The 27260-nt window shown below is 45.4% G+C and overlaps 1 protein-coding gene and 1 long non-coding RNA gene across 5 annotated transcripts in view; one reads left to right on the top strand and one right to left on the bottom strand.

Moving 5' to 3' along the window:
• The window catches only part of PIK3R4 (phosphoinositide-3-kinase regulatory subunit 4), an 85061-nt gene extending 77313 nt beyond the window's left edge, over window positions 1-7748 (bottom strand). For 2 of the 4 annotated variants that reach the window (XM_043474745.1, XM_043474749.1), the window contains exons 1-2: window positions 7295-7748; window positions 5556-6340 (exon numbers count right to left, since the gene is read on the bottom strand). In XM_043474745.1, coding sequence (XP_043330680.1) covers window positions 5556-6288 — 733 coding nt within the window. In that variant the 5' untranslated portion in view covers window positions 6289-6340; window positions 7295-7748. Of the gene's footprint in view, window positions 1-5555; window positions 6341-7288 lie in introns of all 4 variants that reach the window. The other 2 variants (XM_043474746.1, XM_043474748.1) reach the window with 2 other exon arrangements.
• Window positions 7749-9580: 1832 nt separating this feature from the next.
• LOC122445394 lies at window positions 9581-20271 on the top strand. The gene is made up of 3 exons (XR_006270527.1): window positions 9581-9591; window positions 10977-10981; window positions 20115-20271. It is a non-coding gene; the product is annotated as an uncharacterized LOC122445394 (long non-coding RNA).
• Window positions 20272-27260: the final 6989 nt, after the last annotated feature.

Genomic DNA, 27260 nt, shown 5'->3' with positions numbered 1-27260 from the left:
TGTGTCCTGAGAAACCTGTACGCAGGTCAAGAAAAAACAGAATCAGACATGAAACAGCAGACTGGTTCAAAATTGGGAAAGGAGTACATCAAGGCTGTATATTGTCAAAAAGTATTTAAGTTCTATGCAAAGTACATCATGCAACTGGGTGCTGGGCTGAATGAACTACAAGGTGGAATCAAGATTGCTAGGAGAAATATCAACAACCTCAGATATGCAGATGATACAATTCTAATGGCAGAAAGTGAAGAGGAACTAAAGATCCTCTTCATGAGGGTGAAAAAAGAGAGTGAAAAAAAACTGTCTTAAAAACTCAACACTCAAAAAGCTAAGATCACGGCACCCAATCCCAACACCTCATGGCAAACAGGTGGGGAAAAAGTGGAACCAGTGACAGATTTTCTTTACTTGGGCTCCAAAATCACTGTGGACAGTGACTGCAGTCACGAAATTAAAAGATGTTTGCTCCTTGGAAGAAAAGCTATGACAAACCTAGACAACATATAAAAAAGCAAATATCACTTTGCCAACAAAGGTGCATATAGTTAAAGCTATGGTTTTTCCAGTAGCCATATAAGGATGTCAGAGTTGGACCATAAAAAAGGCTGAGCACTGAAGAACTGATGCTTTTGAACTGTGGTGCTGTCCCTTGCACAGTAAGAAGATCAAACTAGTCAATTCTAAAGGAAAAACCAACCCTGAATATTCACTGGAAGGACTGATGCTGAAGCTGAAGCTCCAATACTTCAGCCACCTGATGGGAAGAGCCAAATCACTGGTAAAGACCCTGTTTCTGGAAAGATTGAAGAAAACAGGAGAAGGGGGCAGCAGAAGATGAGACGGTTGGATGGCATCATTGACACAATGGACATGAGTTTCAGCAGACTCCGGGAGATGGTGAAGGACAGGGAAGCCTGGTGTGCTGCAGTCCATGGGGTCGCGAAGAGTCGGACACAACTTAGTGACTGAACAACAATAATCACAAAGATCAGCAGATACATCCAAAATGAGAACCATTCTACTGAAAAGGAAGGAGGTGAGCTTGAGCTTGCACATACATTGCAGGTAAAAGCTGATGAAAACTGAAGATGATCTAAGTTTAGTCAACAGTAATGCACCAGTGTCAACTCCTGATTCCGATACGGTATTACAGTCATGTAAAATGTCACTACTGGGGGAAGCTGGACAAAGGGATCTTTGTTATGCTTACAAATTATTGTGAGTCTATTATTCTAGATAGAGAGCATAAAAATAATCTTTAAAAATTTAAGGGGAGAGAGATTCTTCAAAAAATGCCAATGTTGTAATGACAAAGAAAGGCTATGAAAATGCTTCAGATTAAATGAAGCTGAAGAGACAACTAAATGCAATACCTGATCCTAGACTGGCTCCTGTCCTGCAGCAGGAAAAAGGCTGTAAAAGACATTACCGGATCAGATAGAAAATGAGGATAAAAAGTGTAGATTATTGTATCAATGTTAAATTCACTGCAGGTGGTAATTACAACACACAGCTACATAAGAATTATGTAAGAGGATACCTGGGATTTAGGAAATACACACTAAAGTACTTGGGGAAAGGGGCCGTGGGGGGTGGAGGGGTGATGACAGCTGGGGAGCAATAAAGCAACTGGAAAAACATTAACAGGTGAATCTGAGTAAAGGATTTATGGGTGTTTTATGTACTTTTTTTATTTCTGCAAGTTTTTTAAGTTTTTTAATTTGAAATTATTTTTAAATACTAGAAAAAGTTAGAAAGAAAAACTATTTACAACTAAATGGAGGTTGTTTACCGAATGAACTATGTCCTTCACCACCCGCCTAAATTCCTGAGTTGAAGCCCTAACACCTAGTACCTTAGAATGTGACCATTTGAAGAAGGGCCTTTACTCTTTGCGAACCCATGGACTGTGGCCCGCCAGGCTCCTCCATCCATGGGCAAGAATACTGAAATGGACTGCCATTTCCTTCTCCTGGGGATAGTCCTGACCCAGGATCAAACCTGTGTCTCCTGCATTGGCAGGCAGATTCTTTACTGCCTGAGCCGCCAGGGAAGCCCTTTAAAGAGGTAATGAAGGTTAAATGAGGTCATGAAGGTGGGACCCTGATCCGTCTGACTGGTGTCCATGTGCTCACCTCAGGGCACACATACTAGAGTCCTTACGAGAGGAAGGACCACCAGGGGACGTCCACCTGCAACTCCTCACGGATGGAGTCCTCAGCAGAAATCAACCCTGCTGGCACCTTAGTCCTGGACTTCCAGGCTCTGAGGGAACTTTCCAGAACTGGGGAAAATAAAATTTTTAAGCTACCCAGTCTGGAGTATTTTTGTCATATTACCCCTAGCAAACTAATATAAAGGTAAAAATAGGATTTTTTTATTTTCCTCGAAACTTTTAAAATGGTGTTCTGGAAGAGGTACTACTGGGTGGTATTTTGTGCAAGTTGCCTTTACCATCACCAAGCCCTTCTTTACTACTCAGATCTCCGCTAAATATCACCTTCTGGGGAGGCCTTCATTGCATCCACTGGCCCTTGCCATCCACTTACCAGTAACAGCGCTTCATCACAGTGCCTGTCACTAACCAAACTAACTTTCTTACTCCTTTACCTTTGTATCCTCTCTCCCCGCCCACACTTGGAATGCAAGTTCCATGAGTGCAGAAGCTCTCAGTCTTGTTCACAGTTGCACTTCCAACATCTACACAACAGTAACATACATACACAACACACGTAACAGGCACTCAGACACTTGTCGAGTGAATGAATGAAAGATCTCCAGCAAAAAAGGCTCTGCCCATACGTGTGACCAGAGACAGTATATACACACTTCTCCCAAACCAGCAACAGGAACAATGGACATGCATCAAGATGCAGAAAAGTAACATTCGAACTCAAAGACCCTAAATCACATCTTAGGAGCCACCGGAGGGGAACCCACCCACCTCTTTCAAAGAAATGAAAAGGGCCTGTCTTCAACCAAAATAACGTATAGCTCTACAGTCTGGAAAAACAAATATGGAGTGAGAAATGTGTTAAACTCTACAAAACTATAAAGCACACAGAAAGGATAAATATAAATTCTTCATCAATCCCTGAAATTTAAAAACTATAACAAACTTCTAGTTATAAGACAACTATGTCATGGAGATGCACAGCAAAGTGACTAGAGTGACTAACAGAGGAGACTTCAAAAGTTCTCATCCGCAAGAAAAAAGTAATTTTGTAACTACGCATGCATAGCAGCAGATGTGGTGATCATTTCCCAATATATACAAACACCAAATCAAAATGCTGTTCACCTAAAACTAATGTTATATGTCAGTCATAACTAAAAAAGTTATAAATGATCCCCTATAGCTAAAAAGTCGGAGAAGGCAATGGCACCCCACTCCAGTACTCTTGCCTGGAAAATCCCATGGATGGAGGAGCCTGGTAGGCTGCGGTCCATGGGGTCGAGAAGAGTCAGACAGGACTGAGTGATTTCACTTTCACTTTCACACAGTGGAGAAGGAAATGGCAACCCAGGAGAATCCCAGGGACCAGGGAGCCTGATGGGCTACCGTCTACAGGGTCGCACAGAGTTGGACACGACTAAAGTGACGCAGCAGCAGCAGCATAGCTAAAAAGTGATCCCATCTCTAAGCTGGAGGAGTCCTACTTACAGAACAGTAAGCTTAATATGTAAAAATGGCTCAAGAAAAATTTAGATCAAGCTGGGACTTTGGTGCATGACATTTCTAACATTCACAACCCGGAATCCATGCCGTCTCATCAGAAACACCGTCCCTGAGTATTTCCCTGGCACGCAGATTAATGGGCTTAACACCAAGAGAGGAACAACCCTGGGCAACAAAATCATTCATCTGCCTAGATGAAATACACTTCATTGTCACTTTTCCTAAAAACCTAAAATACAACTCAGTTTATAGTATCTTTGTTGGAAACCTACAGGTGAGAAAAAAAAATTAAAGCCAACCTTTGCAAAACTTACAAAAAATGGCACTGAGTTCATATGGTATTCCCCTGGATACCACCCTCAGGCCACTTCTCCTCCCAGAAATTCATACATAGCCTAGAAGCCTGACCAAGTTTCACGTGGTCTGTGTATGTAAATAGTAGTATGCACGCATGGTACTTTTTTCCAAGGAAGGACGTGACTGGTTTCATCAGAGTCTCTAAGGGGAGCCAAGAGCACTGAAGAATCACTTCACAAACTCTGACTACAAATGCATTCCCTTGGCTACAGCACTATTTCCTAGTAACTATCAAATCTCCATCTCTGTCCCAAATTTCTATGCACCATACCTTTGTAAACAACTGCCTGTCACACATCTCCTGGATATCCCCCGACACCTTCAACTCAGCATCTAATACAGACCTCAGCATTTTCCCACCCCCAATCTGTTCCTCCTCGTGTGTCTCCTAGCTCAGCAACCAGCATCACCCCCCCCCCAACCCGATTTCCCAAGTCAGGGGAAGAGGAGTGTTCTTGAACAGACTAGATCTGACTCTCTTCATGTTTTGCAGACATACTTCTAACCTTCTGAGATGATAAGGAGAATGTATGGTACCTTTGGGCTTCCCTGGTAGCTCAGCTGGTAAAGAATCTGCCTGTAACGCAGGAGACCTCAGTTCAATTCCTGGGTCAGGAAGATCCCCTGGAGAAGGGCATGGAAACTCACTCCAGTATTCTTGGGCTTCCCTAGTGGCTCAGACAGTAAAGAATCTGCCTGCAATGTGGGAGGCCTGGGTTCGATCCCTGGTTGGGAAGAGCCCCTGGGAGGAGGACATGATAACCCACTCCACCAACACAACCTTTAGCATGCATGCACGCTCAAAGCACCTTTGGGTTCACCGGTGGCCCAGTGGTAAATGCAATGCAGGAGTTCCGGGTTTGATTCCTGCGTCAGGAAGATCCCCTGGAAGAGGAAGTGGCACCCTACTCCAGTATTTCTTACCCGGGAAACCCATGGACAGAGAAGCCTGGCAGTTCCTGGGGTCGCAAAGAGTTGACCACAACTCAGCATCTGAGCAGTAATTACCTTACAGGTCTCAGCTTAAATATCACCCTTCCAATAAAGATGCCTTTCCTGATTCTGCCTCTCTACCCATCACCACCAGAGACTCATTTAAGTATTCATATGTTCCTATAATAGCACCCTAAGGGTATCACTACCACAGCAAATGACAGTGCACTGAAATCACTTTTCAATATCACATCTCTCCATTTAAAGTGTAAGCACCTCGAAAAGAGAAAATTATTCATGTCTCTCACTTAAGACAGTGCCTGACCCATACAGAAGAATTCAAAGATTCCTTAAACATCTCAATAAGCGGACCACTCTGCATTTTCTAGGTACTTAAAACATATCCAATGAAATAATGCATCCGTCTGAAGAGTAGGTGGATTTACCAAAAAGTTAATTTTCTGTATTCAATAAATTCAATAAATTTATTATAATTATAATATAAATTATAAATAAATGTATTCAATAAATTCAATAAAAAATAAATGCACATCCCCGCCTTAGCAAAGTTCACCAACTCAAATACCTGCTGAAAAGATATCCATTGCTCGCTTCAATTCTCCTCTTGTTCTTTGATTGCTGTTTAAGTCTACAAGTGGAGTTGAAGGATCTCTCATATATTCTAACTCTGTGGCAAACAATCCACCATCGACAAAACGTTCGGGAGCAATGTAACAAGTTCTCCTCCGTGAAGTGTCAAAAAAATAATTGAAATCTGCTGGGTTGTCCTCTGGAAGGTAAGTGGGCTTGAAACTGGCAAAATCCGTTAGAAGAACCCAATTCCAACTGGTGACCATCACATTCTCCGTCTTGATGTCCCCATGACGGACGCCGGATTTGTGCGCTTGGTCCACAGCTGTGAGGATCTGGAAAGCGATCCAGCGCTTCTCGATGTTATTTAAGAAGGGACGGGTGCTGATGCGGTCGTAAAGGTTGTCTCGCACGTACTGCCGGAAGAGCATGGCTGCCTTCTCAGAAGCTTTTTCGGCAGCTTTCTGGAAAGGCAGGCAGTTCTGGGCAGAATGAAGCCTGATTTTCAGTTCCTCCAGCTCTTGTTTATAGCTGGTGAGAGGCAACGTGGGATCCTGAATTGCAAAGACCTTCACAACCACCAAGCCTTCTCGGTGTTTCGCTCGGGCAACTTTAAAGAACCGAGTACTCCCCAGACTCTTATCATATTCAAAGTCATGGATGTCTGAGAAATAACTCTCCACAGAAAGGATCTGGGAGGGAGCAATGCCAGCGAGCTGGTTTCCCATGATGGCAGCAAGCACCTCCAAGACAGCAAGTTAGGGTACAACACTTAATTTTCTGAAAAAAAGAAAGAAAAAAAGGAAAAGAGAAAAAAAAAGAACCAATGAAACATCATTTTTTATGTGGCATCCTTCTACAAGGTAGATGTATTATATTCCTCTTCCACCCCACAGGACTGTACTTAACTTCTTGGCAGCCTCTAAATTTCAAACATATTTATCTTAAAAGATCTTGTTATTTTGTCGTCCTTTCCAGGAGCTTACAGGAAAACAGACCCCATCAATATTAAGTTGAAATATCAGAAAGTGTATTTTCTGATACTGATACTTAAAATTCAATGAGTCTTTACTAAGTGTTGTGCTTGGGGCTGAAAGAGTCACCAAAGTGCTATATGACACAGTTATTCGTCCAAGAAGAGTCTGTAGTCTTGGATAGGAAACCCAAGCACATCTTAAATCTAACTAAGAATCGCCAAATACAAACAGGTTAGGCTTGGCTTCCCCGGTGGCTCAGATGGTAAAGAATCCGCCTGCAAGGCAAGAGACCTGGGTTCAATCCCTGGGCGGGGAAGATCCCCTGGAGAAGGAAATGGCAACCCACTCCAGTACTCTTGCTTGGAAAACACCATGGACAGAGGAGCCTGGTAGGCTACATAGTCCACAGGATCGCAGAGTCGAACAAGACCAAGTGACTTAAAAAAAAAACCCAAACCATCACCATATCCTGGACCCATCCAGCCTTAACTCCAGCGCGCCTTCCCACTCGGCTAACTGAAGGCAGAAGAGCTGTTTGGTTTACAACAACAACAGGGAAGAACCCCTGGCAGAGATGTTAAGGAAAAGTAAATCAATACACCCTATTTGCCAAAACACAGCCCAAGGTTCTCCTAGTTCGGATCTTGCAGGAAATCAAATACCTTCCTTGTCAATTACAACCCAAGGTTCTCCTCAGATCTTGCAGGAAATCAAGGCACACAAGCACGCACGGATGTGCACACATGCAAACCTTTACCCCGGGGCAATGGGAAGTGTCACAAGCCGACCGCTCGCTGCCTGACGAGGAGCTCACGGCTGGTCCCGTCGGGGTCTGGGCGGCAAAAGGACCCAGCAGCCGGGCGAAGCCCCCTTAGAGGGAGGGCGGGGGAGCCGCGGAAGGCGTCCGGGACCCCGACGGCCCGCGCGGGGAGCTCTCGGGGCCGCGGCTGACGAGAGCCCAGCGCCCGAGGAGCGGGCCCGCCAGCCCCGTCGCCTCAGAGGCCACGCGCTCCGGGGCCTCGCCGTCCTCTCGCGCGGGCCTGAACCGTCAAGGTCCTGTGACTCCGCCAGGGCCTCCCCGCACCAGCGGGAGACGGAGCCCGGAGGACGGGCCGGCTTCCAAGGCCCGGGGAAACGCCGCTCCTCCCTCGGCGGCCCGGCAACGCCTCGCGGGCCGAGCTCCCGGGAGAGGCCGCCGGCTCGGACCCCACTTCCTGTGGCGGAGAGGAAGTGACGTCAGAGCGAGGCTGGAGGAGGAGGAGGAGGAGCGCGGGGGCGGGGCTGGTTGCTAGGAAACCGGGGAGGGGCGTGGCCTGGTTCCAGGATCTTGGAGGAAGGAAACAGGAGGATGGCCCTGGTGCCTCAGCTGGTAAAGAAGACCCCTGCGGTGCGGGAGACCTGGGTTCCATCCCTGGGTTGGGAAGATCCCCTGGAAAAGGGAACAGCCACCCACTCCAGGATTTTTGCCTGGAGAATCCCATGGACAGAGAGGAGCCTGGTGGCCTGTGGGTAACTCCAGGATTCTGACCTGGAGAATTCCACGGACTGTGTAGTCCATGGGGTCGCAAAGAGTTAGACACCACTGAGCGACTAAGCTCACGTGTTATGCCACAGTTTGGGGATTTATTAAAACACACTGTTATTTAATTGATATAACTCCTTAGATTATTATCCAAATTATAATCGAGAAGCAGTTGCCCTTGTGTTTGTATTCTTTGTATTTTTAAATTTATGTATTCGGTAGGTTGGGCTTTCCTCGTGGCCCAGTGGTAAAGAATCCACTTGCCGTCTCTGGGTCAGGGAGATTCCCCTGGAGAAGGAAATGGCAAGCCCACTCCAGTGTTCTTTCCTGGGAAAGTCCTTAGGCAGAGGAGCCTGGTGGGCTGAAGTCAGATAGGACTAAGTGACTAAAATAGCAAACAGCAACAATAATTTGATAGGTTAGTCGTCACCTGTTGACTTCCAGACCTTATATATATATATATATATATATATATATATATATATATATATATATATATATGCTGTTTTCCTTGTAATTATTTTGTGGAAATGATTATAATTACCATCCTGGTTATATTATTAGATAACAAATATTTGTATGCTTATTACCTGCTGGTCCTTGAAAATGGGGATATATCTATATATAAAACAGGGGCTTTGTTTTCTAGTATGGGATAATCTGCAATTAGGTAAGAGCAGTTATGCTACTTGTGCTTTGAGACCATCAAAAGGACAAATGGCTAACTGAACCCAATTGTGGTGTTGGGGGTCCTTAAAGTGTATTTTGATGAGATTTTATTTATGCATGTTGTTCATATAATATTGTTTTCTCTCATTCTTGGTGGACAAGAGCCATACATAGCCTGAGTAAAATATCCTTTTAGAGGAGCAAAAACTACAAGTATATTTTTGGCAAATTGGTGTTACATGGGAGTATTTAATTTGGGTATATGTTTTGGGCTTCCCTTATGGCTCAGCTGATAAAGAATTCACCTGCAATGTGGGAGCCTGGGTTCAATCCCTGGGTTGGGAAGACCCCTTGGAGAAGGGAGCAGCTACCCACTCCAGTATTCTGGCCTGGAGAATTCCTACAGTCCATGGAGTTGCAGAGTTGGGCACGACTGAGTGACTTTCACTCACTTATTCCCCATCTAGGTCTTATGCCCCATCTAGGTCTTCTACACAGTCCCTAAACTCTGAGGCTTTCTGACATCCTACAGAGCCTGTTCAAATGGCCTTCACCCAAGTACACCAGAGCAGAGTCCTTTAAGAGAATTCACAGGCTTATTTAGGAAAGTTAATACATCCTAAGTTGAATTTTTTGAGAGCTTTATAGAGATATAATTTACAGACTATAAATTTAACCTAATTAAAATACACTGGGTTTTTTGTATATTTTCAGAGCTGTGCAATCATCCCTATAATGTGACTTTAGAACATTTTCCTGACCCCCAAAATGAAACCATGTAACTATTAGCAGTCACTCCCCATTCTGCCCATTGCTCCTCCCCTTCCCAGTCCTAAGCAACTGCTAATCTATTAATACTTTCTGTTTCTTGCCTATTCTGGACATTTCCTATCAATGGTATACAGCATGTGGGTCTTTGTGACTGAATTCTTTTACTTCACAGGTTTCTGAGGATTATCCCTGTTGGAGTTGTATTTCATTTCCTTTTACTACTCAATATTCTACTGTATGAATATATCACATGAACTGATAAACATCTGGGTTGTTTCTGCTTTTTTGGTTCTTACAAATAATGCTGCTATGAACATTTGTGCATAAGGCTTTTTGTGCTCATATGTTTTCGCTTCTCTTGAGTAAACACCTAGGACTGTGGAGTCACACAGTAACCCTATGTTTAAGGAAATTCAGTTCCGTCACTCAGTCATGTCCAGCTCTTTGTGACCCCCATGGACCTCAGCACGCCAGGCCTCCCTATCCATCACCAACTCCCAGAGTTTACTCAAACTCATGTCCATTGAGTCGGTAATGCCATCCAACTATCACATCCTCTGTCGTTCCCTTCTCCTCCAGCCCTCAATCTTTCCCAGCATCAGGGTCTTTTCCAATGAGTCAGCTCTTCACATCAGGTGACCAAAGTATTGGAGTTTAGCTTCAACATCGGTCCTTCCAATGAACACCCAGGACTGATTTTAGGATGGACTGGTTGGATCTCCTTGCAGTCAAAGGGACTCTCAAGAGTCTTCTCCAACACCACAGTTCAAAAGCATCAATTCTTCGGCGCTCAGCCTTCTTTATAGTCCAACTCTCACATCCATACATGACCACTGGAAAAACCATAGCCTTGACTAGACGGACCTTTGTGGACAAAGTAATGTCTCTGCTTTTTAATATGTTGTCTAGGTGGGTCATAACTTTCTTTCCAAGGAGTAAGCGTCTTTTAATTACATGGCTGCAATCACCATCTGCAGTGGCTATACTCTAGAAACTATACTTTCCAGCCCCACCCCGTCTCTTGTGTGTAAGTGGGGCCATTTGAGTAGCATTGTGAGAAGTACAATGGCAACCCCCTCCAATACTCTTACCTGGAAAATCCCATGAATGGAGGAGCCTGGTAGGCTGTCGTCCATGGGGTCTAGAAGATTCGGACACGACTGAGTAATTTCACTTTCACTTTTCACTTTCATGCATTGGAGAAGGAATGGCAACCCACTCCAGTGTTCTTGCCTGGAGAATCCCAGGGACGGGGGAGCCTGGTGGGCTGCTATCTATGGGTTCACACAGAGTTGGACATGACTGAAGCGACTTAGCAGCAGCAGCAGCAGCAGCAGTGAGAAGTACAAGTAGAAATTATGTTTCACTTCTAGGTCAAAACAGTTAAGAGAAGAAGGATCTTCTGCACTCTCTCTTTCCTTAAGCCTAGATGAACTTCAACGCCTTGGGTAATGCCAGAGTCATAAAATTGTAGAAGCCTGTGTCCCTGAGTTACCACCTGCAGAAAGACCCCTGTTAAATGGCAACACCTGCACAGGACGTGTACATGAACAGAAGCAAATAGCCATGTACAAAGCCAGTGAAATGCTGCCGTTTCCCTTCACACACACGTACCTTCCTGACCTCTTCTTGTTCGTACCTTGCCCAAGCTGCTTGTGCCTCCCCAGTGCAACCTTCCAGGAGGTGTCCACGTGGACTCTGTGAGCCCTGCCTCCTAAGGGAAAGGAGTAAAGAGAATCACCAATGAAACTGACACCTTGCCGTTAATAGTGAAACTTTTTGGTACTTCACTGGTGGTCCTGGGATTAGGAATCCACCTTCCAATGCAGAGGATGCAGGTCTGATTCCCGGTGTGGATCCCATATGCTGTGCTAATAATAAACCCACATGCCACAGCTATTCAGCCGTCACACTCTAGAAACCAAGGGCCACAAGGACGATCCCACGGGCCACAGCTAAGACCTGAAGCAGTCAAATAAATAAATATTTTTTAAAAAATATTAAGTCTTTTCTCTTTTTGTGGACTGTTGCCGGCTAATGTAAAAGGAATCAGTTCAGTTCAGTCGCTTAGTCGTGTCCGACTCTGCGACCCAATGGACTGCAGCACACCAGGCTTCCCCGTCCATCACCAACCCCCAGAGCTTGCTCAAAGTCATGTCCATCTAGTTGGTGATGCCATCCAACCATCTCATCCTCTGTCGTCCCCTCTTCCTCCTGCCTTCAATCTTTCCCAGCATCAGGGTCTTTTCCAATGAGTTGGCTCTTCTCATGAGGTGACCAAAGTACTGGAGCTTCAGCCTCAACATCAGTCCTTCCAATGAGTATTCAGGACTAATTTCCTTTAGGATAGACTGGTTGGATCTCCTTGCAGTCCAAGGGACTCTCAAGAGCCTTCTCCAACACCACAGTTCAAAACCATCAATTCTTCGGCACTCAGCTTTCTTTATAGTCCAACTCTCACATCTATACATGACTACTGCAAAAACCATAGCCTTGACTAGACGGACCTTTGTTGGCAAAGTAATGTCTCTGCTTTTTAATATGCTGTCTAGGTTGGTCATAACTAAATTTGTAACCTGAATTATAATAACTGGTTCCCACAAAGAGCATCACTGGATTCTAAAACCATTTGTTGAAAGGCTCTGGGGCAGCAAGATAGACTTATGGTGCCCAAAGAATACCTGCAGGTTACTTTTTACATTAGAAAGAAAGGGGGGAATGAATCTTTCACAGTGGAAAACTCTGATAGTAAATCTTTTATCCATGTGTTCAAACTTGACATCACTTACAGCACACAGTATCAACCAACAAAGTATTCTTACCAAGAATATGTAACCTGAATCTAATCCAGCCCTTAGACCTCACTGTCCAATACAGTAGTCACTAAACACATTTGCTACACTTGAAATGTGACTTGACTTGTAATGTGACTACTCCATATTGAGGTGTGCTCTAAGCGTGAAACATACACAGCATTTAGAGAGCCCAATACCAAAAAACAAAATTTTAAGTCTCATGGATACCTTTATTTAGTATTTCTTATATTATTTATACATATATATATTTGTATATATAATATTTTATATACTATATTTTGAAGTCATATTTTAGAAATAATGGATTAAATAAAAATCTTGTATATTGTATTAAAATTAATTTAATCTTTTTTAACTTTTCAAAATGTGGCTACCAGAAATACCTTCACAAGTAAGACAAAGACAAATAACATATATCACTTATATGTAGAATCTAAAATATGACATGAATGAACTTACTTACAAAGCAGAAACAGACTCACAGACATGGAAAACAAATTTATGGTTACCAAAGCAGAAAGGGAGGGATAAATTAGGAGTTTGACATTAGCAGATATGAACTACTATATATAAAATAGATAAACAACAAGGACTGACTGTATATTCAGTATCTTGTAATAAACTATAATGGAAAAGGAACTGAAAAATAATACATATATGTATATGTATAAATGAATCAATCCTAAAGGAAATCAATTCTGAATATTCATGGGAATGACTGATGCTGAAGCTGAAGTTTTAATACTTTGGCCACCTGATGTGAAGAGCCGACTCATTAGAAAAGGCCCTGATGCTGGGAAAGATCGAGGGAAGGAGGAGAAGGGGACAACACAGGAAAGGATGGTTGTATGGCATCACCAATTCAATGGACATGAGTTTGAGCAAGCTCCAGGAGATGATGGACAGGGAAGCCTGTTGTGCTGCAGACCATGGAGTCACAAAGAGTCAGACACGATTGAGTGATTGAACAACAATATAACTGAATCATTTTTCTATACACCAAAAGCTAATATAACATTGTAAATCCACTGTACCTCAATTAAAAAAAAGAAAAAATCAAAACCTTCACAGCTACCACAACTCTGTTTGATCAAAAACCTGGGCACGGTGGCCCAGCCAACTTAACACATGAAATTAACCACTGAGGCACTTTCCTGGTGGTCCAGTGGCTAAGACTTCATGGTCTCAATGCAGGGGGCCCAGGTTTGATCCCCGGCTGGGGAACTTGATCCTAAATGCCACAACTAAGTCTCGGCACAGCCAAATAAACAAAATAAGAAAATAAAAAGTATATTCTTAAAAAATAAAAAAGAAACTAACCATCTTAACCACTATCCATTAAAAATTGTTTTTAATTTAAAAATTGAATGCAACAAAGGCATGATTGGGCTCGGGGTGCATGGGGGCCTTGAAGCCTCAGTTTCCCTGAAAACTGGGAGGAGCCATTTGAAAGAAGGGGTGATGTTTGGAAGGGGGTCTAATGAGACCTGACCCGTGGCTAGTGGTGGCAGGGCCCCTGGCATTTGCCTTTGGCCTGGGCGGCCAAGGAGACAGGGTGAGAAAGACCTTGAGGCTGGCTGATGAGGGTGAGGGAACCGGAGGTCCACATGCAGCCGTGACGTGCTCAGCGAGTCCACAGCAGCCCCCGTGCTGGTGAAAGGTTGCTGCTGAATCACAAAAAACACCGGGATTCTTGGTCTCCAGAGGAGAAGAATTCAATCCGGGGCCAGAGACAAGGCTTGATTGCTCAGCGCTTTTGTTTATTAAAGTATAAAAGAGATAGAGAAAGCTTCTGACATAGACATCAGAGGGGGGCAGAAAGAGTGCCCCCCTGCTAGTCTTCAGCCAGATGTTATATAGCTTCTCAGTCAGTTCAGTTCAGTTCAGTTGCTCAGTCATGTCTGACTCTTTGCAACCCATTAATCACAGCACGCCAGGCCTCCCTGTCCATCACCACCAACTCCTGGAGTCTATCCAAACCCACGTCTATCAAGTCGGTGATGCCATCCAACCATCTCATCCTCTGTCGTCCCCTTCTCCTCCTGCCCCCAATCCCTTCCAGCATCAGGGTCTTTTCCAGTGGGTCAACTCTTTGCATGAGGTGGCCAAAGTATTGGAGTTTCAGCTTCAGCATCAGTCCTTCCAATGAACACCCAGGACTGATTTCCTTTAGGATGGACTGGTTGGATCTCCTTGCAGTCCAAGGGACTCTCAAGAGTCTTCTCCAACACCACAGTTCAAAAGCATCAATTCTTTGGTGCTCAGCTTTCTTCACATCCATACATGACCACTGGAAAAACCATAGCCTTGACTAGATGGACCTTTGTTGTCAAAGTAATGTCTCTGTTTTTTAATATGCTATCTAGGTTGGCCATAACTTTCCTTCCAAGGAGTAAGTGTCTTTTAATTTCATGGCTGCAATCACCATCTGTGATTGCAAATCACCTGTAGGGATTTTGGAGCCCAAAAAAATAAAGTCTGACACTGTTTCCACTGTCTCCCCATCTATTTCCCATGAAGTGATGGGACCAGATGCCATGATCTTAGTTTTCTGAATGTTGAGCTTTAAGCCAACTTTTTCACTCTCCTCTTTCACTTTCATCAAGAGGCTTTTTAATTCCTCTTCACTTTCTGCCATAAGGGTGGTGTCATATGCATATCTGAGGTCATTGATCGCTGGGAACTGGCACACGAGATCCCACCCATGACAAGGTCATGAGGGAGAAAACCTGACAGGCAAGGTGGATCAGGTTTTCAGGGATTCCGAAAAGCTGCCCCCGATGCTCACCTTAAAGATGATATCTGTCTTTCTGATGCTTGCTTCAACAGACTACTCCCTAATTTCTGTGCCACAGGCAGAAGGCCTTCCCCGATCTCTTTCCAAATAAGAATCAATTTAGAACTTTAATCAGTAAGTTTCCCGGGTGGTGGTATTTTATGAGATTATCCAGGATGAAACGAGTGTTTCAATTTAAACTCCTTTGTTGGCATTCTAGTTTGTTTAGCAAATGCATCTATTCCCTTGGTACTAATATGCATGACTGCTCATAATACCTTAATCATAAAACAGCATAAAGAACCTGATCATATAAAGGCCCTAATAGACATAGAGCCCTTTGGGGAGTTAGGAAGCCCTATTAGAAAACACAAGAAAAATTATTCTAAATATATATTTATTTATTTATTTGACTGCATGAGGTCTTAGTTACAGAGACTTAGTTACAGCACATGGGATCTTGTTCCCTGACCAGGGTATGAACCCGGGCCCCCTGCATTGGAAGCAGAGAGTCCCAGCCACTGAACCACCAGGGAAGTCCCCAAGAAAAATTATTCTAAAAGTGGCTATTGGGTTAACATTTGCTTGCTGTGTTTTTGCTTTTAATGTGCTAAGGTTGTGCAGTGGAAACCATTGTTAATATAGTTATAGATTTAGAAAAATAAGAGCTTAGCCCTAGTGTGGTACCAATGAGACGGTTGTTAATTACTAGCCAGGAGTGCTAGGCAAGGGCTGCTTCACCGAAGCCGCAGAGTCTGTGTGAGATAAACCTCTTAGATAAATTCAAGTGACAACTTCTGCAAAAGAATTGACTTTTATGTTAACAAGGTTATACTTCTACTATGTTGTGACATGCTGTACTGTTGCCCTATGAGACTGTAACTTTTCTGTTAAGATCACCACAGAAACAGAAAATATGTTTACATTCACCTGACCTGCATAAAATGTCAATGGGCCCCAAGGCCAGAAGATAATGTACAAGACCCTCATAAACACAGAAGTATGCAGAAAACACCTGGTTTCGTGAAGGACAAGCTGATGTAATGTTAAACTATCTTCCCCTTAGAAATGTACCAACTTAGGGTATAAAAGCTACGGTAAAAAATAAATCATTGCCAGACCCCGCTGCACACCCCCAGTTTGGTCTCTGTCTCTCTCTCTCTTTCTCTCTCTTTCCCTCTCTCTCTCCCTCGCCGACGCCGTTCATCCTGAGGGTACCCCTGGATCCTGCCAGGGCTGGACCCCAGCAATTGATATTTCTCCCAGCAATCTTGATTCCAGCTTGTGCTTCCAGCCCAGCGTTTCTCATGATGTACTCTGCATATAAGTTAAATAAGCACGGTGACAATGTATAGCTTTGACATACTCCTTTCCCTATTTGGAACCAGTCTGTTGTTCCATGTCCAGTTCTAACTGTTGCTTCCTGACCTGCATACAGGTTTCTCAAAAGGCCGGTCAGATGGTCTGGTATTCCCATCTCTTTCAGAATTTTCCACAGTTTATTGTGATCCACCCAGTCAAAGGTTTTGACATAGTCAATAAAGCAGAAATAGATGTTTTTCTGGAACTCTCTTGCTTTTTCGATGATCCAGCAGATGTTGGCAATTTGATCTCTGGTTCCTCTGCCTTTTCTAAAACCAGCTTGAACATCTGGAAGTTCACGGTTCACGTATTGCTAAATCCTGGCTTGGAGAATTTTAAGCATTACTTTACTAGTATGTGAGATGAGTGCAATTGTGCAGTAGTTTGAGCATTCTTTGGCATTGTAATGAAAACTGACCTTTTCCAGTCCTGTGGCCACTGCTGAGTTTTCCAAATTTGCTGGTATATTGAGTGCAGCACTTTCACAGCGTCATCTTTCAGGATTTGAAAGAGCTCAACTGGAATTCCATCACCTCCACTAGCTTTGTTTGTAGTGATGCTTCCTAAGGCCCACTTGACTTCACATTCCGGGATGTGTGGCTCTAGGTGAGTGATCACACCATTGTGACTTTCTGAGTCATGAAGGTCTTTTTTGTACAGTTCTTCTGTGTATTCTTGCCACCTCTTCTTAATATCTTCTGCTTCTTTTAGGTCCCTACCATTTCTGTCCTTTATTGAGCCCATCTTTGTATGAAATATTACCTTGGTATCTCTAATTTTCTTGAAGAGATCGCTAGTCTTTCCCATTCTATTGTTTTCCTCTATTTCTTTGTATTGATCACTGGAGAAGGCTTTCTTATCTCTCCTGGCTATTCTTTGGAACTCTGCATTCAGATAGGTATATCTTTCCTTTTCTCCTTTGCTTTTTGCTTCCCTTCTTTTCACAGCTATTTGTCAGGCCTCCTCAGACAACCATTTTGCCTTTTTGCCTTTCTTTTCCATGGGGATGGTCTTGATTCCTGTCTCCTGTACAATGTCACGAACCTCCGTCCATTGTTCATCAGGCACTCTATCAGATCTAGTCCCTTAAATCTATTTCTCACTTCCACTGTATAGTCATAAGGGATTTGATTTAGGTTATACCTGAATGGTCTAGTGGTTTTCCCTACTTTCTTCAATTAAGTCTGAATTTGGCAATAAGGAGTTCATGATCTGAGCCACAGTCAGCTCCTGGTCTTGTTTTTGCTGACTATATAGAGCCTCTCCATCTTTGGCTGCAAAGAATTTTATCAATCTGATTTCAGTGTTGACCATCTGGTGATGTCCATGTGTAGAGTCTTCTCTTGTGTTGTTGGAAGAGGGTGTTTGCTATGACCAGTGCGTTCTCTTGGAAAAACTCCATTAGCCTTTGCCCTGCTTCATTCTGTACTCCCAGGCCAAATTTGCCTGTTACCCCAGGTGTTTCTTGACTTCCTACTTTTGCATTCCAGTCCCCAATAATGAAAAGGACATCTTTTTGGGGTGTTAGTTCTAAAAGGTCTTGTAGGTCTTCATAGAACCATTCAATTTCAGCTTCTTCAGCATTACTGGTTGGGGCATAGGCTTGGATTAATGTGATATTGAATGGTTTGCCTTGGAAATGAACAGATATCATTCTGTCATTTTTGAGATTGCATCCAAGTACTGCATTTCAGACTCTTTTGTTGACCATGATGGCTATTCCATTTTTTCTAAGGGATTCCTGCCCACAGTAGTAGATATAATGGTCATCCTAGTTAAATTCACCCATTCCAGTCCATTTTAGTTCGCTGATTCCTAGAATGTCGACATTCACTCTTGCCATCTCCTGTTTGACCACTTCCAATTTGCCTTGATTCATGGACCTAACATTCCAGGTTCCTATGCAATATTGCTCTTTATAGCATTGAACCTTGCTTCTATCACCAGTCACATCCACAACTGGGTATTATTTTTGCTTTGGCTCCATCCCTTCATTCTTTCTGGAGTTATTTCTCCACTGATCTCCAGTAGCATACTGGGCACCTACCAACCTGGGGAGTTCCTCTTTCAGTATCCTATCATTTTGCCTTCTCATACTGCTCATGGAGTTCTCAAGGCAAGAATACTGAAGTAGTTTGCCATTCCCTTCTCCAGTGGACCACATTCTGTCCGACCTCTCCACCATGACCCGTCCTTCCTGAGTGGCCCCACACGGCATGGCTTAGTTTCATTGAGTTAGACAGGACTGTGGTCCATGTGATCAGATTGGCTAGTTTTCTGTGATTACGGCTTCAGTGTGTCTGCCCTCTGATGCCCTCTCGCAACACCTACCATCTTACTTGGGTTTCTCTTACCTTGGACTTGGGGCATCTCTTCACGGCTGCTCCAGCAAAGCGCAACCACTGCTCCTTACCTTAGACGAGGGGTATGTCCTCATGGCCGCCCCTCCTGACCTTGAATGTGGAGTAGCTCCTCTCGGCCCTCCTGCAACCGCGCAGCTGCTGCTCCTTGGACGGGCGGCGGGGGTGAGGGGGGTGGCAGGGGGTGGGGGTTGCTCCTCTCGGCCCTGCCCCTGACCTCGGGCCTGGGGTGGCTCCTCTCCGCCGCTCCTGCGCTGTCGCAGCCTGGCGCTCTCCATCGCCGCCCCTGACCTTGGGCGAGGGGTAGCTGCTCAGGCCACGCTTCTGAGCGGTCCGTTGCAGCCGGGCACTACCAGCAGTCTGCTAATTAAAGAAAGGAAATGTCTCAAAACTCAGAGAAGGGCACCAGGTGAGTCATCCCAGGCCATAAAATGATTGACATGAATCTTGAAGAAGGGCAGATTTTCCATACAAATATACAGTTTCATTAACATGGATTAGGAGAACAATGTATGACTATAACATACTGGTTTGTCAAGTAGGTTCTGAGCCTAAATCTGAGCCTTTAGGCAGAACAGACTTGAAGATAGAGTCTAGGGTAAATGCATAGCACATTAACATAGCTTAAGACAAACATTTCTATAAGAAAAGTGCATTGGTTAGCTCAAGGTTTGAGAAAAGTTAAGTTCAGGTGAAACCAGGTGTCATTATGGCAACACAGAATTTTAAGAGAAATCTCTTTTTAAATTTGTATAGTGAAGGGGAAAAATATAACAGTAGTTTGTTTCCTCCTGCCACTTAAGAGAAAGATACAATATATCTGACACTTGCAGCCTATTTCCTATGTTTGGAGACCCCTGGCGTTCCTGCCTGTTACCCTCTCACTGGAGTCTCAAGACTAGGGGGCTGAGGTTCCAGAGTTCCGAGCTGGAGCCGCCAGCCTCTTGCCCGAGAAGCACTGTCACCCTCTCTGGGGACACGGACAGTGCATTCTGGCTGGAGACAGTCCAGGCGAAGCTGGTGGAAGGCTGCCTTCAGTGTTCCGACAGCTCTCCTGCCTTGCCGGGGCTGGAAGGCAGCCCTCCTGGTGGGCTGGGGAGGAGGGCTAGGACATGGATGGTCTGATAGGGCATCAGCCTGAGCCAGGGGCCGGGGGAGTGGATGGCGCTCATCCTTGCTCCCCTGTCATCCCAGGCAAGTCACCAAGGGGACCGTCTCCAGATGCCCAGATCCAGAGGAGAGAAACTCTGTTTGGGGGCAACATGTGCTGCAGGCTTGCTTCCCCCCAGAAGCACTTGTAGTGAAGGAGGAAATAGACAGAACAGGCTCCGTCTTGAAAGCAGGACTCTATCTTGGGCTGAACTGTGGACTTTGAGCTCTCTGCCCAGTATCTATGGAAACGACATACCAACTGGAAAACCAGGCCCCCGAAAGGAAGAGCCCCAGGGCTCCTACCTAGACTCTCCATTCCCCAAAAGAATACCCTAATTGTCTGTGTAACTGAATAGAATCATAAATTCTATTATGCTTATTGGGGTATGACCACAGGCTTATTGATAATTGTCCGCTGTTAACTACCTGGGCTTAAGGCATATGAATCACGGGTTAACTTTGATTGTATCTTTCTTTTCCTTTGTTCAGACTAGTTTCAGGGAATTTGGGGAGGTGGGTTTGGGCACGTACACTTAGGGTATATAAAGTTTTCATAAAAACTGGTCGCGGTCCTTGGCTAAGAGGAGACTCTTCCTTGGGCCCGCCGGTGGAATAAACTGCACTCCACTATCTGCATTGTCCTGCTGAGTGAGTTTGTTTCCCGGAACACGTGGCTGCAACAGTGGAGCGTAGAAACCGTCTAGTTTTCTGTGTCTCTTCCCACTGTGTTATTGTGGACCGTTTAGTGCCTTCCCCGCGAGGTTTCCATTTCCACTCGCCCTCCCTGTTGTCTGAAACGGCCTGGGGCTCCTCAAGCTGTAGCCTGAGGTCATCTCTGAGAGGACAAGACCCTCTCTGCACACTTACAGTGGAGACACGACCTCACACAGCATGGGGGTGCTGGCCAGGGTGAGCCCCACCAGGGGCCCCTGAGGCCTGGCGTTTGGAGGGGTCACCAGAGGCGAGCTTGGCTGCCAGGGGTCAGCTCCCCCGAGGGAGGGCTAGGGGGCCTGTGGAGATGAGCGCTGCGCTAACTAAGCTGGCCTGGTATGTCCTAAGTTCACTGTCAACCCAGAGGCGCATCCCACACCCGCATGATCACCCCTGCCAGGGGTGCCTCTGTCTGGAAACGCCACCTGAGAGGTCCCCAGGTCTTATTCTGAGGTCTGCAGATCAGTTTGTGGGTTGCATTCTCTATCTGCCAAGTGAGAGTTATCGATGAGAGGGACGCCAGTGTCAGGAGCCTCTGATCTCACGGTCTGGGCCCCAGGGCAACTGCCGGGCTTGGGACGCAGGTGGCTGGTGGGCTGTGGCTGGACCAAGGCGGAGAGAGGAATGCGTTGCTTGTTCTGGAAACTTCTTGGATCTGTGACAACCCTTAACGACCCCCAGAGAAGAAACCATTGTCCTCCTCAGAATCATGTTCTGTGATCTTTGAATGAGCAATGCTTCCTTTTTTTGGGTAGATTGCAGCTCAATGGATAGAATATTTACTGTACGATGTCCCCAGGAGTGGGATAAGTTTGTTCCGAGTCATCCCCGGTGGACGCATCCCTGTGCCTGCAGGAATATGTCCAAGGTGACCTTGGACCTCCAGCAGCAGCTCTCATTGTTGACTTGCTTCCCACTCAGGCTGTTTGAACGGCACTGTGTCCTTCCGTAGACTGGATTCCCTGGTCCTAAGCGAGTCTTTCTCTAGCGTCTAGTGTATGCATGCCCTGTCGTGTCAAACTCTTGTGACCCCATGAACTGTAGCCCGCCAGGCTCCTCTGTCCATGGAATTCTCCAGGCAAGAATACTGGAGTGAGTAGCCATTTCCTTCTCCAGGGGAATCTTCCCGACCCAAGGAGCAAACCTGTGTTTCCTGCTTTGGCAGAGAGATTCTTTCCCACTTGCACCCCCTGGGAAGCCCCGAGATTCTTTTCATTATTTGTTTATTTGCCTGTGTCACATCTTAGTTGCAGCATGCAGGATCTTTAATTGTGCCACGCGAACCCTTAGTTGGGACAAGTAGGTTCTAGTTCCCTGACCCAGGATTGAACCCCGGCCCTCTGCATTGGGAGGTTGGAGTCTTAGCCACTGGACCGCCAAGGAAGTTCCACCATGACTGTCTTTATAAATTGTGTCCAGAAGGGGAGAGACCATTTCAAACTATGTAGCTTGAAAAGAGGGCGCTATCAGCTGCGTTTTCCAAGCCCTTTATTGCATGTCTTTTCTTTCTCATTGCATTGTAAGGTTCTTAACTGTAGAAACTGTTTACAAATTCTATCTTTCCTATTGGGGTTTTACCAGTGCCCTGTGAGGTTAGCTACATATTTGAGATGAGTGATACGTGTCATCAACAGTAATAAAAATTATCGTCGAGGCAGTGGGCTGAAGCTGGCTTCTGCCTTCTCCTGAGACCCAAGGACAGAACCCTCATCTCCTGCTTGGCAGGCGGGTTCCTTAGCACTGAGCGTTGGGGAAGCCCTCTTCTGAGAAACAACCAATAAATATCCAGGAATTTAGGGGATCTGGATATTAAACTTCTGATGCCTTGACATCGGCCATGGTGGGAATATTTACACCATGGAAAGTGGCAAAGGCTGCAAATCAGGATTTTGAGTTTCCTCTCAAAGAAATGGTTTATGGGTTTCCCTGGTAGCGCAGTGGCTAAGAATCCGCCTGCCAGTGCAGGGGACGTGGGTTCGATCCCTGAAGCTCCCACTTGCTGAAGGGCAACTAAGCCCGTGCACCCCAACTACTGAGCCCGGGCTCTGGAGCCTGAGAGCCAAAACTCCTGAAGCTCTGGTGCGTGGAGCCCACGCTCCACAACAAGAGAAGCCACCAGCAGTGAGAAGCCGGTACACCACAGTGAAGTGTGCCCCTGCTCACCGAAGCTAGAGAAAGGCAACACACAGCAACGCAGACGCGGAGCAGTCAAAGGTAAATACATAAAGACGGTTTGCCAGCACATGACTTCTTAAAGATGAGAAAAATCTCCTGTCATTTATTCCTGGAGACAAATGAGGAAGACTCATGGGACCCCCAACCCTACGTCATTTGCTCAGCGGATAAAATTCAACTATGCTTTATTTCAGAGCAGGCAATGGCAACCCCAGTACTCTTGCCTGGAAAATCCCATGGACGGAGGAGCCTGGTAGGCTGCAGTCTATGGGGTTGCTAAGAGTCGGACACGACCGAACGACTTCACTTTCACTTTTCACTTTCATGCATTGGAGAAGGAAATGGCAACCCACTCCAGTGTTCTTGCCTGGAGAATCCCAGGGACAGGGGAGCCTGGTGGGCTGCCATCTATGGGGTTGTACAGAGTTGGACACGACTGAAGCAACTTAGCAGCAGCAGCATGCTTTATTTGCTTTCTGGAATATGCTTCTTTTCTCAATATCTGGGTTAAAGATGGGCAACTGAAAATACTCATAATATTCCCAGGCACATGTGCTGTGGAAATGTAAACAACCTCTCCCCAACCCTTTCTCATGCACGTTTTGGTTCAGCCAGGAACTTTTGCTGAGAGAACATAAGTCTTTACAGATGCTCAGAATGTTAAACCGCAGGTTTTACTGTCATCATTTTAGACACTTGTTTACTTTAAAGAAACAGTAGGGAGGGAATGTGAGATTCAGCTAATATCACAAAGTCTGGTTTTCTGAAAACAACATGCCATTTGGGAAGATGATAAAGAGTGTTGATCTCAATGGCTTGGCTGAATTTCCTAGTAAAGTTTTAACTTTGCCAATCCTAAGACCAGACGAAGTTGTTTCTTAAGGCATAACCCATTTTCAGAGTGTTTCTTGGGTTCTGAAATTTCAGTGTGCCAACACTAAACCATCTCTTCAGAGAGAACCACTGGCTCTTGAGAATCGCCAAGGCCTCACGCAGCTGAGTCTGACAGATACGCGAGACACTGAAAGACTTAATTCTTTTTCTTTTTCAAAATATATTTAACTTCAGTAAACCTTAAGCCAAGTCTCTTGCAGATGGCAGACAGCTTAATTGCTGTGGTAAACTTGTCTGACGTTTTTGGGAAAACTTTGGGTGCTATAATTATCCATCGAACCCAAAGAAAAAAGATTTCAGCCCACACAAAATATAAGCATATGGACTAGCCTCTCGACTTGGAGGCTGAAGTTTTATCCAAGGCTGTTCCTATTTCCCCTTCCCTTTTCAGGCTTTCTTGAATGGCTGGCAAGTGCAAAATGTATTATAGGAATAGTGTTAGAGACCTGGAAGCTTCTGTCGTGGTCTTCAACTCAAGGTACTCGAGTTCAATCCCTGGTTGGGGAACTTAGATCCCACCTGCCCCAAGGCAGCTAAGCCTTTATTCTGAAACTAGGGAGAAGCCTGCGTGCCACAACTAAGACCTGATTCAGTCAATAAATAAATAAATGTTTTAATGGATTTCCTTTAAAAAAAATTGAGAGGCCCGAGATAAAGAAGGCTGAGTACCAAAGAATTGATGCCTTCGAACTGTGGTGCTGTAGAAGACTCTTGAGAATCTCTTGGACTACAGGGAATCAAACCAGTCAATCCTGAAGGAAGTCAACTCTGAATATTCAGTGAAAGGACTGATGCTCAATCTGAAGCGCCAATCCTTTGGCCACTTGATGCAAAGAGCCGACTCATTAGAAAAGACCCTGATGCTGGGAAAGATTGAAGGCAGGAGGAGAAGGAGGCAGCAGAGGAGGAGATGGTGGGATGGCATCTTAAACTCAATGGACATGAGTTTGAGCAAACTCCGGGAGATAATGAAGGACAGGGAAGCCTGGTGTGCTGCAGTCCACGGGGTCACAAAGAGTCAAACAAGACTGAGCTACTGAACAGCAACATGATAAGATAGCTTTGCTGTTTCTGCCCCCACTATGTTTGTCTTCCTTGAATAGCTGAGATGGATAATATCAGGACAATATCAGTGGACAGTATTCATGTACTAGCTTCATTTATTTACTTATTTTTAAATTTCACAGGCACTCTGTGCCCCTGGGCTTCTCTGGTGGCTCAGCTGATAAAGAATCCGCCTGCAATGCGGGAGGCCTGGGTTTGATCCCTGGGTTAGGAAGATCCCTTGCAGAAAGGAATGGCTACCCACTCCAGTATTCTTGCCTGGAGAATTCCATGGACAGAGGAGCCTGGCCCACTACTGTCCATGGGGTTGCAAAGAGTGGGACACGACTGAGCGACTCACTTTCACTTTGCATGCCTCTAGGCACGTCGTTGGTCCCTGGTAACACGAGCTATAAACTGCAGGAGACATGACTTTTTCCTTGAGTGCCATCCGCTTGCCAGGTACCGCCCAGGCTCTATTTTCGGCCTCTGTATCAATCATGGATATTTTCTAAAGTAATGACTTCTGAGTCCACATAGAATTTATAACTGGGGGATTGTAAGAGAAATATTCAGCTTGAACACTGCAGTTCCTCACCACACCCAAGATTCCTGCCGTCTTCGTGGCAAAGATAGAAGCAGAACCCACTGGAGAGTGACTTGTTTTACATCAACAACCAAAGGCTGTGGAGTTTGATTCCTTTTTTAAATAAGTTTATAAGCACTTGGGAACAGCCCTAGCATGAGTAGTCAATCCATGCTTGCACTCGGATTTGTTTTAACCATCTCCCCTTATGCGTGTCACCGTGTGTGTTGATGAGAGTTTGGGCTTGCTCAACCTCTCTTGGCCTCTAGGGGCCAAGGATCTGAGGGAAGCATGACGTCTCCCATGCTGCAGCGCACTTCATCTTCCTCTTTTCCTCACCTGTCATTCTGGGTGGCTCTGTCAAAGCTGCTGTTTAACCAGATGGCCTTTGTTCCATTAAATACTTTCAGGTGTTTTTCTCTCACAGGCTCAGTCTCAGCTTAGACAATTTCTTCCCACAACATACATTGGGGGTTGCTGGTGATCTGCGTGCCTTCCTTTTCCTTTCTCCAGGAATATTGAAGATGTTAACTCCCTTTGCAGGGGGGGAGAAAAGGGAAAAAAAAAAAAACTTTCCCTGTATGAGCAGGAAAGGCTGTATTGTCATTAGGAAGTTTTGGGCTGTGAGCCCTGGAGAATCCTAGTGAAAAATGGCTTAAATATGAAAACAACTGTGTTGTAAAGCCTGGAGGCAGCACTTCTGGAGTTGAGTGGCTCAGGGGTGTCATCAAAGACCAGCATTCCTTCCCTCTTTGGACTGACGCTTCTTAGCTTTGTCCTCCTCTGGTCAAAAGATGGCGCTGCTGCTCCAGCCATCATGTCAACACTCAGCCTGTTTTAGAGGCAGACAAGTGTGTCTCTTCATATGATCTTACCGAGGAGGAAAAGTTTTCTGAATACCTCGGCTGCTCCCCAGGTTCCTTCTTGCTCACCCGCAGGATCAGCCAATCCTTGACCCCTCACTCGGGGACTTGGTCCCCTGGATGCTGTTCAGGGACCAGTGCGGGGGTGGGGTGGGGGGGGGGGACATTTCTCAGTGTCATCTAGGTTCTGATTTGAGCTGAGGGTTGGCGTTCTCCACAGGGGCTTGAAGACATCCTTCCTCTGTGCCTTGGGTATTCTAAGCCTTCCAGATATCTTTCTGGATTTTTCTAAAGGCTCTGAGTCCCAACCATCAAGGTCAGATTTTCAGTCCCCAAGGGGTCAGATTTCTCACTTCCTCCTGCTCTTTTTCCTCCTGTCCTCGACCTCTTGATTACATGAGGCAGGAGCTGAGTTTCTGAGACTATCTTTTTTTTTTTTTAACTTATTTATTTTCAGCCGCACCTTGGCGGCTTTCAAGATCTTAGTTCCTTCGCCAGGCTTACTGCAGTGAAAGCCCTGAGTCACAACCTCTGGACCACCAGGGAGTTCCCTGAATGACACTTTCAACTTCATGATCTCTTCACTGTGGCGTGGTCACAAGAGAAGCGTCTTGATAATCTGAACTTAGAAAATCCTCCTCCTCAGTGAGAGCGGGCTTCCCAAGGGACAGGCTTGCTGAAACGCAGACAGGTAAGCCATTTGACACTCAATTTGTGTGAAGCGCATAGATTCCTTGGCAGGTAGGGAGCCCTCAGCAGGAAGCACTTGCTGGTGTTATGATTTTTAATGAGTGACGATCACTGAGCTTCATTCAGGTCACCATCTGCCCTGTCCCCAGGTCCAGACGAGAAGCGCCCACCTTGGTTTCCCCATGGGGCCAGGAGTCTGTGGGGCTGAGCCCATGATACCCCCCTGCCCCAGATCCTGCTCCACATGCCGGGGACCCTGGAATTCCCACCCCTGGGATCCCAAGTCTGCTTCTCCCCAAGGTCTGTCTACCACCCCCGCCAAGGGTGAACAG

This window comes from Cervus canadensis, chromosome 7, assembly GCF_019320065.1.
Source record: "Cervus canadensis isolate Bull #8, Minnesota chromosome 7, ASM1932006v1, whole genome shotgun sequence".
In the NCBI taxonomy this organism is placed as follows: Eukaryota; Metazoa; Chordata; class Mammalia; order Artiodactyla; family Cervidae; genus Cervus; species Cervus canadensis.
This window is presented reverse-complemented; position numbering and strand designations above follow the sequence as displayed.